This window comes from Mobula birostris, chromosome 5 (assembly GCF_030028105.1).
Source record: "Mobula birostris isolate sMobBir1 chromosome 5, sMobBir1.hap1, whole genome shotgun sequence".
Classification (NCBI taxonomy): Eukaryota; Metazoa; Chordata; class Chondrichthyes; order Myliobatiformes; family Myliobatidae; genus Mobula; species Mobula birostris.
In genome coordinates, this window is record NC_092374.1 from 1,506,560 (window position 1) to 1,523,319 (window position 16,760).

Below are 16,760 nucleotides of genomic sequence, written 5' to 3' on the forward strand. Positions count from 1 at the left end.
AATGCAAACATCAAAATGGCAAGTAACATAATTAAAAATAGCGAGCAAAGAAGCATGTTCACTCAAGGAAAAAAAAACATATATAGTTCAAGAACCTGAGCAACAATGTCTGGCAATCAGTGGTACAATCTCCCCAGCGGTGTGCAGATGCACACAATCCAGGCTGTCATTCCACCATTTGAACACCAGAGGGCAGCAATGAATGGAGAGGCCAGGCCCCAGCCGAGCATCCACACCATCTCACCTGGTCTGCAGCAGCAGGCAAGCCTGAGGCTTGAGGGCTAGTCCTCACTACAACCTAGGCTACACAACTCCCATGTCGACTGTCCCTCCATCAGACAAGGATAACAGGCCTGTGACAACTTACATTATCACTGTCCGACAGAGTCTTGTGATAGCAAGTGAAACGTCCAAGACAATCTCCCAGGGTTATACTGCACCAACTTCGATGCTTCCAGGTAGCAGGCAGGTACATAGTCTGCAGCCAGATCAGCTCTTCCATACCTAAACTGGCTCCTCCAATATCCTGACAGTCTCCTTTCCTGATATTCCAACCAACTCTTTGACACCTCAGCAGGCTCCTCCTCCAGCATCACAGCTGACCCCTTTGACACTTCTGCCAACCCCATCTCCATCATCATGGCCGGCCCCTTTCGACACCTCAGCTGGCTCAGATGCCGACAGCAGTCCAGCTACTCCAATCAACGAGCAGCCTTGCAGTACCTGAAATTCTTGGAGTCGAATTGTCTTTGGATTGTTAAAAAAACAAATTTTACAAAGAAAACAGCACCTTTGGTTGGCCCCCAAGAGGCCGCTGCATTTACATGCACTGCCGTCTTACTGGAAGATGTTATTTGGGGGGGGGGGGGATTTCTGAGCAGTGAGTCAGTCTGCATTTAGAACAACAAGCATATTAATAGATGATGACCAGCATATCTGTGTTGGGAAAGATCCTGTCTGTCCATTTGATTAAATTTTTCAAATATACAGTGGATCCCAGTTAATTGGGACACATCGGGACCAGTACATTTTGGCCCAATTAAGTGGCTGCCCCATTTAGCTGAAATCACAAGGAAATGATTAAAAAGGTGTTTAAAAAAAGGACAAAGAACTGAAAAGAAGATGTAGTGCCCAAGAAGAGTTTATTTGTAAGACAAAGTACTGCTTAACAGTAAAAGTTATGTATTTAAATGAATGCAGAACAAATCAGAACACTACCACTATTACTACAGTGCTATAAAACTGTATGTTTCTAATAGTTATCAATGGAGGAATTCATCCAGTGTACGCTGCCATGTTCTTTTATTGACTGGAAATGAACAATATCAGCACAGAAACCCAGTGCAGATAATACACGCAACACACATCAAAGTTGCTGGTGAACGCAGCAGGCCAGGCAGCATCTGTAGGAAGAGGTGCAGTCGACGTTTCAGGCTGAGACCCTTGAATTTCCAGCATCTGCAGAATTCCTGTTGTTTGCAGATAATACACTGTCCTCATATAATGCTTTCGATGGTAGCATCCTCCAACTCTTCATTTTCATTGTCATATCAAGATGATTGTCTAGACTTTCAAATTCTTTGTAGTTCATAACTTGTTGAAGTACTGAAATCATTTAATTTTCACTTCTGGGCCTTTCTGGCATCTCCAAGCCTGAATACTTTAAACCGTAGTCAACTATCAGTGATAAAAATCAGTGCTTTTTGATCAGAAACACAAGCAACAGACACTATTTAAAAACTGTTCGCTCTAGGCACAGCGAAGTATCTAATGGCTGCACAAGTGCATGCAACTGATGCTAACTAGAAACTGTTTGACAACAGTCTTCTGTCCCAAATAAGCGGCTGCCGATTTCACTGATGGCCTAATTAACTGAATGTACTGTATATTGATGAGGCCAGCATGTTTAGTGTGGTCTACGTGCACTTCAGTGAGGTCTTCAGTAAATTGCCACATGGGTCCAACAGTTCAGAACAGGAATCGTGTAAATTGTCCTGCGTGCATTATAAATTGGCATATATAATTCATTATAGTGATATTGCAGAAAACAAACAGGAAGGTGGAAGAACTTGGTGGTTCAAGTAACAGCTATAGAGTCAACATTTTAGGTCAAGGTGCTGGATCAGGACTTGAGGGAAAAGGAAAGATGGCCAATATATAACAGTACATAGGGTTAATAGGTTATAGTGGACCACATGAGGAGGATTGACTGGCAGATGCAGTCAGGTGAGCAGCAGTGGGAAGAAATGGGAAAGGAAATAGGTGAGTTTGCATGGGAGGAAAACATGAGAATTCGTATTGATTCCCAAAGTTAGAAAAATCAATGTTCATACTGTTGGCCTGTAAGCTACCGAAGTAGGAGTTGAGATGTTCTGCTACTTTGCACTCGGCCTTGCCATGGCAGTACAGATAGGTCAGTGTGGGAATGGTTCCAGATGCTCAAGATGACCATTAGGAATAATCTCGTAGTCTAAAGTTGGTTTCTGTGGTGGTGTACAGCAAAGATACAAAAACAAAATTGGGCCATTTAGAACCATAGAGCATTACAGCACAGAAACAGGCCTTTTGGCTGTGCCAAACCATCTTTCTGCCTAGTCCCACTGACCTGCACCTGGACTATATCCTTCCATACACCTCTCCTCCATGTACCTGTCCAAGTTTTTCTTAAATGTTAAAAGTGAGCCTGGGTTTACCACTTCATCTGGCAGCTCATTCCCCACTCACACCACTCTCTGTGTGAAGAAGCCCCCCCCCCACGTTCCCTTTAAACTTTTCCCCCTTCACCCTTAACCCATGTCTTCTGGTTTTTTTCTTCCTTAGCCTCAGTGGAAAAAGCCTGCTTGCATTCATTCTTACCTATACCCATCATAATTTTATATACCTCTATCAAATCTCCCCTCATTCTTCTACGGTCCAGGGAATAAAGTCCTAACCTATTCAACCTTTCTCTGTAACTCAGTTTCTCAAGTCCCGGCAACAACCTTGTAAACCTTCTCTGCACTCTTTCAACCTTATTAATATCCTTCCTGTAATTAGGTGACCAAAACTGCACACAATGCTCCAAATTCAGCCTCACCAATGCCTTATACAACCTCGCCATAACGTTCCAACTCTTATACTGAATACTTTGATTTATAAAGGCCAAAAGCTCTCTTTACGACCCTATCTACCTGAGACGCCACTTTTAAGGAATTTTGTATCTGTATTCCCAGATTTTACTGCACTCCTCAGTGCCCTACCATTTACCTTGGGTCTACCTTGGTTTGTCCTTCCTTGGTTTGTTTGTATTAAACTCCATCTGCCATTTTTCAGCCCATTTTTCCAGCTGGTCCAAATCCCTCTGCAAGCTTTGAAAACCTTCCTCACTGTCCACTACACCTCCAATCTTGGTATCATCTGCAAATTTGCTGATCCAATTTACCACATTATCATCCAGATCATTGATATAGATGATAAATAACAATGGACCCAGTACTGATCCCTGTGGCACACCACTAGTCACAGGCCTCCACTCAGAGAAGCACTCCTCCACTACCCCTCTCTGGCTTCTTCCATTGAGCCAATGTCTAATCCAATTTACTACCTCTCCATGTATACCTAGCGACTGAATCTTCGTAACTAACCTCCCATGCGGGACCTTGTCAAAGACCTTACTGAAGTCCACGTAGACAACATCCACTGCCGTCCCTTCATCCACTTTCCTGGTAACCTCCTCGAAAAACTCTTAATAGATTGGTTAAACATGACCTACCACGCACAAAGCCATGTTGGCTCTCCCTAATAAGTCCCTGTCTATCCAAATACTTGTAGAATCCTATCTCTTAGTACCCCCTCCAATAATTTACCAGCCTATAATTTCCCAGATTACTTTTAGAGCCTTTTTTAAATAACGGAACGACATGAGCTATCCTCCAATCCTCCGGCAAGGTGATCCTCCAATCACCCGTAGATACTGACATTTTAAATATATCTGCCAGGGCCCCTGCAATTTCAACACTAGTCTCCTTCAAGGTCTAAGGGAATACCCTGTCAGGTCCTGGGAATTTATCTACTCTGATTTGCCTCAAGATAGCAAGCACCTCCTCCTCCTTAATCTGTATAGGTTCCATGACCTCACTACTTGTTTGCCTTATTTCCATTGACTCCATGCCAGTTTCCTTAGAAAATACAGACGCAAAAAACCCATTTAAGATCTCCCCCATTTCTTTTGGTTCCATACATAGCCGACCACTCTGACCTTCAAGAGGACCAATTTTATCCCTTACTATCCTTCTGCTCTTAATATACCTGTAGAAGCTCTTTGGATTATCCTTCACCTTGACTGCGAAAACAACCTCATGTCTTCTTTTAGCCCTCCTGATTTCTTTCTTAAGTTTTTTTTTGCACTTTTTACACTCCTCAAGCACCTTATTTGCTCCCTTCCTATACATGTCATACATCTCTCTCTTCTTCTTTATGAGAGTTCCAATATCCCTTGAGAACCAAGGTTTCTTATTCTTATTCACTTTGCCTTTAATCCTGACAGGAACATACAAACTCTGCACTCTCAAAATTTCTCCTTTGAAGGCCTCCCACTTACCAATCACACCTTTGCCAGAGATCAACCTGTCCCAATCCACGCTTTTTAGATCCTTTCTCATTTCTTCAAATTTGGCCTTTTTCCGGTTTAGAACCTCAACCCGAGGACCAGATCTATCATTATCCATGAGCAAGTTGAAACTAATGGTGTTATGATCACAAAGTGTTCCCCTACACACACTTCCGTCACCTGTCCTAACTCGTTTCCTAATAGGAGATCTAATATTGCATCCTCTCTAGTTGGTACCTCTATATATTGATTTAGAAAACTTTCCTGAACACATTTTACAAACTCTAACCTGTCTAGACCTTTAACAGTATGGGAGTCCCAATCAATATATGGAAAATTAAAATCCCCTACTATCACAACTTTGTTTCCTGCAGTTGTCTGCTATCTCTTTGCAGATTTGCTCCTCTAATTCTCACTGACTATTGGGTGGTCTATAATATAACCCCATTAATGTGGTCCTACCTTTCCTGTTTCTCAGCTCCACCCATATGGCCTTGGTAGACAAGCCCTCTAATCTGTCCTCCCTGCCTGAGCACTGCCGTAACATTTTCTCTGACTAGTAATGCCACCCTTCCACCCTTCATTCCTCCGCCTCTATCACATCTGAAACATCAGAACCCTGGAACATTAAGCTGCCAGTCCCGCCCCTCCTGCAGCCAAGTTTCACTAATGGCTATAATGTCGTAATTCCATGTGTCAATCCATGCCCTCAGCTCGTCAGCCTTCCCCACAATACTCCTTGCATTGAAATAGACACACCTCAGAAGATTATTACCACCACACACAACCCTTCTATTTGTGACTTTGCATGAACTTGTAACATCATTTATTTTCACCCCCGCTCCATTTATCTGCTGTGGCGCTCTGGTTCCCAACCCCCTGCAAATCTAGTTTAAACCCTTCCCAATAGCAATAACAAACCTCCCTGCAAGCATATTGGTCCCCTTGTGGTTCAGGCGTAACCCGTCTCTCTTGTACAGGCCGATAGTCTGCTCCACCATTCCATCGTGGCTGGTTTATTATCCATCTCAACTCCATTCTCCTGCCTTTGCCCTCCCCGTAGTCTTTGATGACCTTATTAATCAAGAACCCATCAACCTCTGCTTTAAAAATATTCAATGACCGGATCTCCTGAGCTCTCTGTGACAATGAATTCCACAAATTCACCACCTGCTGGCTTAAGAAATTTTCCCTCATCTCTGTTATAAAGGGATGTCCCTTTATTCTGGGGCTATGCCCTCTGGTCCTAGACTCCCCCACTATAGGAAACATCTTCTCCACATCAACTCTATCTAGGCCTTTCAATAGGTTTCAATGAAATCCCCCCCTCATTCTTCTCATCATTCTGGAGGGACCCAAAACTACCCTCAATACTCTGTGCAGTCTGACCAATGTCTTATAAAGCTTCAGCATTACATCCTTGATTTTGTACTCTAGTCCTCTCGAAAGAGGTGACATAGAGTCGTCGTGGTTGGAGCTAAGGAACTGCAAGGGTAGAAAGATCCTGATGGGAGTTGTATACAGACCCCCAAACAGTAGTAAACATTTGGTCTACAAATTACAAGGGAGATAATGAATGCATGCCAAAAGAGCAATGTTACAATAGTCATGGGGGATTTCAATATGCATGTTGATTGGAAAATCAGGTTGGTGTTGGATCCCAAGAGGGGGAATTTCTAGAATACCTATGAGATGGCTTTTTAGAGCAGCTTTGGTTGAGCCCAGTAAGGGATCAACTAATCTAGATTGGGTGTTGTGCAATGAACCAGAACCCTTAGGGGGCCAGTGATCATAATATAGAATTCTAAGACTAGAGAACACAGCCTCAGAATAGAGAGGCGTCCTGTTAGTATGGAGATAAGGAGGAATTTCTTTAGCTAGAGAGTAGTGAATATGTGGAATTCTTTGCCACAGGCAGCTATGGAGGCCAAGTCTTTATGTATATTTAATGACAGAGGTTGAGAGATTCTTGAGTAGTCAGGGAATGAAGGGATACGGGGAGAAGGCAAGAGATTGGGGCTGAGAGGAAAATTGGATCAGCCTTGATGAAATGGTGAAGTTAAAGTCAGATGTATCAGTATTATAGTGAAGTAAAGGGTATTACAAAGGCATGAGAAGAACTGACCAAAATTGATTGGGAAGGAACACTAGCAGGGATGACGGCAGAACATCAATAGCTGGAACTTTCGGGAGCAATTTGTAAGGCGCAGAATATGTACAGTTGCAAGAAAAAGTTTGTGAACTCTTTGCAGTTACCTGGTTTTCCTTATCCAAGAAAGGATATGCTGACGTTGGAGAGTGTTCAAAGAAGGTTCCTTAAAATGATTCTAGGATTGAATGGCTTGTCATATGAAGAGCGTTTGATGGCTCTGGGCCTGTATTCACCAGAATCAGAGGAATGAGAGATGGCCGAATTAAAACCTATCAAATGGTGAAAGGCCTTGATAGAATGGATGTGGAGGGGATGTTTCCTGTGGTGGAAGAGTCTTAAGACCAGAGGACACGGCCTCAGAATTGAGGGGTGTCTTTTTGGAACAACAATGAAGAGGAATTTCTTCAGCCAGAGAATGGTGATTCTGTGGAATTCATTGCAACAGGTGGCTGTGGAGGCTGTCATTGGATGTATTTAAGGCCGAAGTTGATAAATTCTTGATTAGTCAGGACATGAAGGGATGCAGGGAGAAAGCAGAAGATTGGGACTGAGAGGGAAAATGAATCAGCCTTGATGAAATGGTGGAGCATACTTGATGGGCCAAATGGCCTAATTTTGCTCCTACATCTTATGGTTTAACATTGCATTTGCCTTCCATACCACTGACTTGCCCTGCAAGTTAACCTTTAGAAAATCCTGCGCAAGATCTCCAAAGTCCTTTTGCACCACTGATTTTTGTACTTTCTCCCTATTTAGAAAATAGCCAATGCCTTTATATCTTCTACCAAAATGCATGACCATACACTTCCCTACACAATATCCCATCTGCCACTTCTTTGCCCATTCTCCTGATATGTATAAGTCCTCCTGCAGTCTCCCTGCTTCCTCAACACTATCAACCCCTCCACGTATCTTACTGTGGCACTTACTGTCATGTACACTGACAGTTTTGGATATAAATAGTCATACAAACCAGAAACAGGCAAACTGATCCATGCTAACCAAAATGCGTTTAGGTTAGAGTCATAGAAAAGTACATCACAGAAACAAGCATTTTGGCTCATCTAGTCCATGCCAAAACCATTTAAACTGCCCACTCCCATCAACATGGCCCTCCATACCCCTTCTATCCATGTACCTATCCAGATTTCACTTAAATGTTGAATTTGAGCTTGCATGCATTTGTGGTGACAGTTTATTCCACACTTTCACAACCTTCTGAGTGAAGAAGTTTCCCCTCATGTTCTGTTTAAACTTGTCACCTTTCACCCTTAAACCCATGACCTCTAGTTATAGTCCCATCCAACCTCAGTGGGAAAAGCCTGCTTGCATTTGCCCTATCTATACATCTTATAATTTTCTATATCTCTATCAAATCTCTTAATCTTTTGTGTTCTTAAAAAATACAGTCCTAACCTATTCAAGGCAATGTGGTAAAAGCTTTCTTTACCTGTGACGCTGCTTTAAATGAACCCTGGACCTGTATTCCCAGGTCCCTTTGTTCTACCACACTCCACAGTGCCCTACTGTTCACTTTGTAAGACTTGCCTTTTAAGGTTAGTCCTACCGAAGTGCAAAACCTTGTACTTGTCTGCATTAAATTCCATCTGTCATTTTTCAGCCTATTTTTCCAGCTGATGCAGATCCCCTTGCAATCCATAATAGCCTTTCTCACTGTCCACTACACTCCCAATCTTGGTGTCATCTGCAAATTTGATGATCCAGTTCACATTATCATCCAGATCATTGATAGAGATTATGAGCAACAAAGGACCCAGCACCAATCCCTGCAGCACACCACTAGTCACAGGACTCCAGTTAGAAAGGCAACCGTCTACTACAACTCTCTGGCTTCTTCCAGAAAACTAATGTCTAATCCAGTCTACTACCTGATCCTGAGCGCTAAGCAACAGGACCTTCTTGACCACCTCCCATGCAGGACCTTGTAAAATACCACGTAGACAATATCCACTGCCTTCGTCCATTTTTCTGGTAACTTACTCAAAAGTTTAAAATTGGTTTGACATGACCTATCATGCACAAAGCTATGCTGACTATCCTTAATCAGTCCTTGTCTATCCAAATGCTTATATATCCAGTCCCATTTGACATCATTTGGCCCTCAACCTTCAAAACCTTTCCAATCCATGGACCTGTCCAGTTGTCATTTCAAACTGTATCTGCCTCAACCACTTCTTCTCGCATCTCATTCCATATACTTATCACACTTTGTGTAAAAAAAAGTTGCCCTGCAAGTTCCTATTAAAACTTTCCCCTCTCACCTCTAGCACCTTATGTCCTCTAGTTCTTTCTTCCCCAACCCTGTGAAAAAGACATACATCCTATCTAATCCCCTCATAATTTGTACACTTCTATAAGAATATCACTCTGTTTCCTACACTTCAAAGAATAAAGTCCTAGCCTGTACAACCTCTCCCTTTTAACTTGTTACTCAAGTCCTGGCAACATCCTTGTAAATCTTTTCTTTATTCTTTTCCAGTTTAACAATATCGTCTTTGCAGCAGGCTGACCAAAACTAAACATAGTACTTATGTGGCCTTACCAGATCTAGTACAACCTCACCATGACCGCCAATGTTTATACTCAATGCCGTGACTGTGAAACCACCTTCACCACCCTGTGACCTGTGACTCCACTTTCAGGAAACCATGTACTTGAATTCCAGGTCTTTCTGTTTAACACCATTCATTCACTGTAAAACTCTTACTTTGATTTGTCTTTCACACTGATCAGTATTTAACTTTCTTTGCCATTCTTTGCTCAGACAATCAAGATCCCCCAGTTATATTTGATAATCTTCTTCACTGTCCGCTAACCTATCTATTTTGGGTCATCTGCAAGGTTATTGGCACCAATCCGTGAGGCACAACCCTAATCACAGCCTCTAGTCTGAGAAACAACTTTCTGCCACCATCCTATTAGTATCCGCAGCTGGCTTAATGGTAGGAGATGTGCAGAGCAGACTCGATGCACCAAATACTCTAATACTGCTCCTATATCTTGTGGTCTAATAAGATTACAGATAATGCAAAAATTGGTAGTGTTGGTAATAAAGAGCAGGCTACAGGATATTATCGATTTGTTGGTAAGGTGGGCAGTGCAATAGTATGTGGAATTTAATCCCACTGAGTGTGAGGTGAGCCATTTAGAGTTGAACACGTACAAATGTGGAGTATTGAGGAACAAAGGGAGCTTGGTGAAACAGGCATTTGGCAACTTGCCTTCATTGTGCAGAATGATGGTGAGAGCTCACTTGCAGTATTTGTATACTGTTCTGATTCCCAACTATGGGAAATGTCACTGAATTAGAAAAGCGTACAGAAAAAGTTCAGAAGGGTGTTATCAGGACTGGAGGCTAAGGGATTCCAGAGAAGTGGTAGAGTTGGCCGCAATTACACTTAAACAGCTACTTCTACAGGTACATAGATAGGAAAGGTTTGGAGGTAAATGGGACTAACTACAAGATACTTTGGTTTTGTGGATGAGATGGGCCAAAAGGACCTATTTTCATGCTGCAATGTTCCTTGCTATCCAAGGGTCTATGAAAATTGGTGGAAAGCTGAATAAGATGGTGAAGAAAAATATGTTTCTTTATGATCTATGACTAAACAGATTGGTATAATCGGTAGTTCCAGTAGAGTATTCTGCATTACCTGAATCTGTGCTGTAATGGTATGAAATGAAATAGGTGGGCATTGTGGGCTGTATGTTCTTCTCTATTTCCTGTTTGATCTTTTCATTTCTAGACACAGAGTGACTTCCTTGTCATCTGTAACGTGGCAAAGATTTTGGAACTAGTTGTTCCGTTGATGGAGCATCCGAGTGAGACCTTCTTGGCGACTATAGAGGAAGACCTCATGAAACTTATCCTCAAACATGGAATGACGGTAAGAATCTAGGGTGGATATGAGTAAACAGGTTTGAACTACAAAATTCAGTTTCTGCAATGTGATGAGCTATACTGCAGAAGTTAGTATAAGTCATGAGTACTAAAGCTTGCAAAGCAAATATCTTTGTGAAGTTGAGATTCCTATCAATAATGAGAGGATGAATGACCTAATCTTGTTTCTAAGTTGGTCAACCACTGTAAAAAATGAAAAGAGAGACCAAGTGCAGTTCAAAGTGTACTGCGCCTGAGCTCGAAGGTAACTTTAGAGAAATGAAATAAAGGAGATTTGCTGGTGTTTGCAAAGTTGGTGTAGTGGCTGATGTTTTTGTATGGTCAGTGATTGTTGTTCGGATTGGAAAGAGGCTCTTTGCATAATAGGATTGCGCTGCTTTTACTTCATGATAATGATCTGAACTTGGGTATGTGTAGTTGTCATGATCATTGATTTCAGATCAGGCAAACAGGTCAAATTTCACCCTCAAGAATGTAGGTGGTACTTTATAGGAATAATGGAGAGCTAGTATAAACCAAAAGCTGCAATTTTAGCAAGATGTAGGAATTGAGACAGTTAGAGTCTAAATACATAAGTCTTCAAGAGAAATAGAACATTTTGATGCTTTTTATTTTAAAGATTTTAAATTAATTTTATTTTTTTTATTTAAATTTATCTTAATAAAAATGAAACCTTCAAAACAAAGGGCTAGAATCATAGAAAATTTATGATAGGGGAAGAATCTGGGCCTTCACAAGAACACAAGAAAATTAGAACAGGACTCGGCCAGCAGGCTCTTCAAGCCTGGTGCTCCCTTCACTGTGATCATAGCTATCCTTGCTGGCTTACGAATTTCCCTGCCACAGGAATTTCATCTTTCCCTTAGCCATCTCTAGTTCTCACAATTCTGTACCCTTTAGTTATCCCCAAAAAAACTGTATAATTCTTTAGCATAACTACAAGTTTTGGCCCCTGTTACATCCTCTTAAATTTCTTCTGCGCCTTCCCCGGTGGAAATACATCTACCCTGTTATGTGCAGACCAGAACTCTACACAGTACTCAGGCTGTAGTGTATTTGAAATGGCTTACAGTTCCAGCGGAAGCCATACTTCGACTATTCAGGGCAACATCCCATATTCTTTGTTAACCACTTTATTGACCGTTCAAGATTGCTTAAGGTCATTTCCTATACAAAGGTATAAAGGAGAAAGAAATTGTAAAATAAAACTAAAGAACAAATAATAATAAAAACACAATTAATACAAACACATAAGATAGCTTGATTTTATGTCCATCAAGCGCTACTAGGCTGTACATAAGGTGACTGATGGGAAATAATAAAGTCGTGGTGGAGTTAGTGGGTGGAGGTGTTGATCAGCCTTACTACTTGGGGAAAGTAACTGTTATTGAGTCTGGTGGTCTTGGTATGGATGTTACCTAGCCACCTTCCTGATGTGAGCTGGATGAACAGTCCGTGAGCAGGGTGACTGGGATCCTTAATGATGTTGTTGGCCTTTTTCTGACACCTTTTGAAAATCTGTGGATATATAATCCAAAGTCCCATTGTTTTGTTCCTCCACCCCACTGAGTACCCTGCTGTATCCCTCTACATTTTTGCACATTACCTCGCGCTTCTCTAGATTAAATTTCATTTTCCATGTTTTCATGTTTCAACCAATGAAATAATCTCTGTCTTGCTGCAGTCTAAAGCTTGCTGTGTACATGGCCAAATTTTGTATCATCATCTTACTCCTTTCTTATGGGATGTATGTATGTTTTAGTCTAAGTTATTAATATATATAAGGAAAGTATTTGGCCAATTACTGAGCTTTGTGGAACAACCCTCCACTCACAGAAGAATTGCTCACGCAGTGCCTTTGCTTCCTGCCACTGATTCCATTTTGGATCCAATTACTCGTGGTTTTATCCTTTTATCTTTTTGACCAGCTTTCCACGTGCAATCTTGTAAGAAGCCTTGCTATTATCAGCCTTTTTGATGTTATTGCTCTTGTCACTCATCGTTACCTGCTCATAGAAAGGCCACATTAGTCAGGCATGATCTTCCCTTAACATACCCATGCTGACTGTCCCTGATTACTCTGCGCCTTTCTAAATGTAAGTTCTTTCGAATGAATTGCATTAGATTGTCCACCACTAACCTGTTTTTTTTTGTTTTATCCCATCCATCCTTTCTAAGCAAGGCGAACAGTTGTCTACTCCTGTGGTCCCAATTCTGTAACCAGGAAGTGTTGAAAAATGGCATTCAGGGTCTCTGCAGTGTTCTCATAGCCTGGAATTATTTCATTCAGGTCACCAAATTACCTGCATTCAAACTAATAAACCTCTTCTCTTACTATGTTTATTTCACTTTGTTTCATATTCATCTTTTTTTAACTGTAACAAAGGCATCATTTTGTTCTTTTGTGAACACAAGGTCAAAATATTCTTGAAGAACTTTATCCTTATCCTCCAGCTCCACCCTCTTTACACTATACTGCTGATGCAAAATAACAAATTTCAAGAAATCTGATTCTTAATTCTTGTTTAGCACTGTTTTAGTTATCCTCATGGTCCTTATGAACTTATAAAGGAAAGCCTATTTAAGGTGGAGATGAACAAGAATTTCATCACTTGGAGGGATTCACCACATAAAGCTGTAAAGGTGGAATCATTCAAAACAGAGTTTGCCTCACATTTGAATTATAAAAGTATTAAGGAGCACTGGGAGAAACTGGGAAAGTGGGTTTAAGCCAAGACTGAAATAACCATGATCTTCATGGATTTTGGAGCAGTCTCAGGGGGCCTGTTTGCCTGCTGTTCCTGTTTATTACCTTCTTTAGATTTTTTTAAATCTTACCTGCTGTTATTATATTCTTTCATTGTTTTTAAGGAATTTCCATGTTTAATTTCATTGCTGTAGTTTTGATACTCTTCTTGGCTATCTGATATATTAAATTATTTGTATCCCATCTAAGCTTCTCTCTTAGAATTTGTCTCACTTACTTTGTGGGAACATGCCCCACATTGCTCTGACAGTGATTTACTGTATATAACTGTTACCATTAAGTTCTGTCAAATAAAGAATCACTATTTTAATTTAGATCTTTCACTCCTATTTCAACTTGATCCTTTTCTGATATATTTATCTATCACGTGTGTTCTTTTCTGAAAGGCCAAATAGAAACCGTAGAAACTACAGCACAGAAACAGGCCCTTTGGCCCTTCTTGGCTGTGCCGAACCATTTTCTACTTAGTCCCACTGACCTGCACACGAACCATATCCCTCCATACACCTCCCATCCATGTATCTGTCCAATTTATTCTTAAATGTTAAAAGAGAACCAGCATTTACCACCTCGTCTGGCAGCTCATTCCATACTTCCACCACTCTCTGTGTGAAGAAGCCCCCCCTAATGTTCCCTTTAAACTTTTCCCCCCTCACCCTTAACCCATGTCCTCTGGTTTTTTTCTCCCCTTGCCTCAGTGGAAAAAGTCTGCTTGCATTCACTCCATCTATACCCATCATAATTTTATATACCTCTATCAAATCTCCCCTCATTCTTCTACGCTCCAGGAAATAAAGTCCTAACCTATTCAACCTTTCTCTGTAACTGAGTTTATAATTAATCTAAATAAATAAATTAAATAAATCTAATTGTGTTATGGTCACTTCCTGAGAACAGCTCTCATAGAGACATAGAACACTACAGTAGGTCCTTCTGGACCCTCTTGTCTATGCTGAACCATAATCTGCCCAGTTCCGTTGACCTGCACCCTCGATACCCTTCTTGTATGTATCGAAATTTCTCTTAAATGGTGATATCAACCCAGCATCCACCACTTGCGCTGGAAGCTTGTTCCACATTCTTGCCATACTCTGAGTAAAGAAGTCTTTCCTCCCACCGGTTCCCCTTAAGCATTTCACCCTTAATCCATGACCTGTAGTTGTTGTGTCACTCAACCTCAGTGGAAAAAGCCTGCTTACATTTACCCTATCTGTACTCCTCATAATTTTGTACCAAATCTCCCCTCAGTCCTCGCTGTTCCAGGGAATAATGTCCTAATCTATTTAATCTGTCCCTGTCACTCAGGTCCTCAAGTCCCGGCAACATCCTTGTCAATTTTCTCTGTACTCTTGAAGTCTTATTTACATCCTTCAGACTGATACTCTTTACATCTCGGCTTAATTTTCTAAAAATTCTAATTTATAATTTCCACTATCTCACACTTTTTGTTGAGTTTACTACAAAGATAGCATTCTGAAATCTATGTCAACTTCCCAGCACCATAAAATGCACCCCTCCCCACGTGCACACCCCCATTCATGCCTCTCCTCCACATGTACCTGCACACACAAAAAACGTCCAGGCTGATTTTAAACCTTGCTTTTGAACAGTACCACTAAATCTCTCTAAGGACGTGAGTTCCTGTCTGTGGAGTTGCCACCTCTGTGGCCCGCCCAGGCCCTACCTCTCCCATAATTGCTCTTAGTATCACAAAATCCTAAAGCCCTCCATCCTACAACACCTTTCTACACTGTCCTGCTATGATGTACCGTGGCACAAAGAATCAGGAGTACCTTGATCTTGATTAGGCATGAACTGGGCAGCATGCTTTCTGAAAACGGCAATAGATTTGGAGAAAGTGTGAAGAAGTTTTACTATCGAGAAAATCTGCAGATGCTGAAAACCTGAGCAACATGTACAAGTTTTACTATATAATATTGACAGTAAAAGCCTTAAGTAACATGGAAATACTTATGGTTTCAACTGTTTATCCACTCATATATCTGCACAATGGTTTAAAAAAATCTATTTATTACCCATCTCTTGTCTTGGCGATCATAGTGTGGGGTGACCTCCTTGAGCTCTTGAGGTCTGTATTATGAAGGTATTTGCATGGTGCTGCAGAGTGTGATTTCTGAGATTTAGAGCCAGTAATAATAAAGGAGCTATTAGGACACTTACTAATCTGGAGGGGGTAAGGCCTGCAAGAGGTGGTGTTCCCATGCTCCAGTTGTGCTTGTCCTTGTGTGTGTGGGAGGTGCTATTGGAGTGATCAAGAAGGATAACTAGTGTATTTAAAAATGGTACCCACTATCCAAGGTGTACTAGTTTTTGAAGGAGTAAATATTTAAGGTAATAAAAGTGCTGCCAAGCTAGATGCTGTTGTGCATTTTTTCAGGCAATGAACAATATTGTGCCGTGCTTCTAACTGGTGCCTGGTGAAACAGTTACGTTGAACTTCTTGTGAAGAAAAACTGGATTGGCTACAGCTGTGGTATTGCGTCTAATCTGAGTACAGCACCTTAGAAAGGGTCAAGGGTTCTTGAAGATGCAAAAAGAACAGCAGTAGGAATAAGGGTTTCAACTACAAGATTATACAGGAGAAACTGAATCTCCTGTTCATGGAGCAAAGACAGTTAAAGTCAGTTTAATGTAGAATCAGGTTGGATAAGAAAGGGGACTGTTTCCATGGATGTTTCAAGAACTGGAGAAAAGATTGAAGAGGAGGAAAGACACATGAAGTTATGAGCATAAATATATGTACGCATCTTGGTGACAGTCTGGAGCAGAAGGATACAAGTTAAAAGTTTATAAAGAGAATCGGGTAGACATTTGAGAATGATCTCCTTGGCTACACAACAACCTACTTTCAGTTCTGGGCAGCCTTTGAGAAATTGGCAAGAAATTGGAGGGAAAGAGAACTGAAAATAATACTAAATCGATTGCTCCATAAGGAGTCAGCGTGTACGCATGGCTAGTTAATATCCTGTGCTATAATATTTTTGTTATATGACGGAGGGTCATTAGTGGGAGATTATCAGCCAGCGATTTCCTGACCAAATGTTTGACCTAAGCCTTGACTCTTCATGATGTCCAGAACTGATACTGAGGGATGCTAGAGCTGTTCCCAACAGCTTGTATATCATTTCTGATGTGTCATCTGTCCTGCCACTGAGAAAAGAAGTACACAACAATTATGAAGGAAGAGGACTGAGTTGTAATGATCATTTTCTGAGAGTGGGATTGTACTGATCTCTTCTTAACTAGTCTGGTATAGCCCCTCTCCCCATTCCAATTTAGTATCTAGTACAAATTTTCTCATGAAAAGAGT

The 16,760-nt window shown here is 41.2% G+C and overlaps 1 protein-coding gene across 4 annotated transcripts in view; it reads left to right on the forward strand.

Annotated features, from left to right (window-relative positions):
- nipblb (NIPBL cohesin loading factor b) overlaps nucleotides 1-16,760 on the forward strand; it is a 502,440-nt gene that overhangs the window by 388,828 nt on the left and 96,852 nt on the right. For all 4 annotated transcript variants that reach the window (XM_072257459.1, XM_072257461.1, XM_072257463.1 and 1 more), the window contains one exon: nucleotides 10,508-10,648. In XM_072257459.1, coding sequence (XP_072113560.1) covers nucleotides 10,508-10,648 — 141 coding nt within the window. The remainder of the gene's footprint in view (nucleotides 1-10,507; nucleotides 10,649-16,760) is intronic.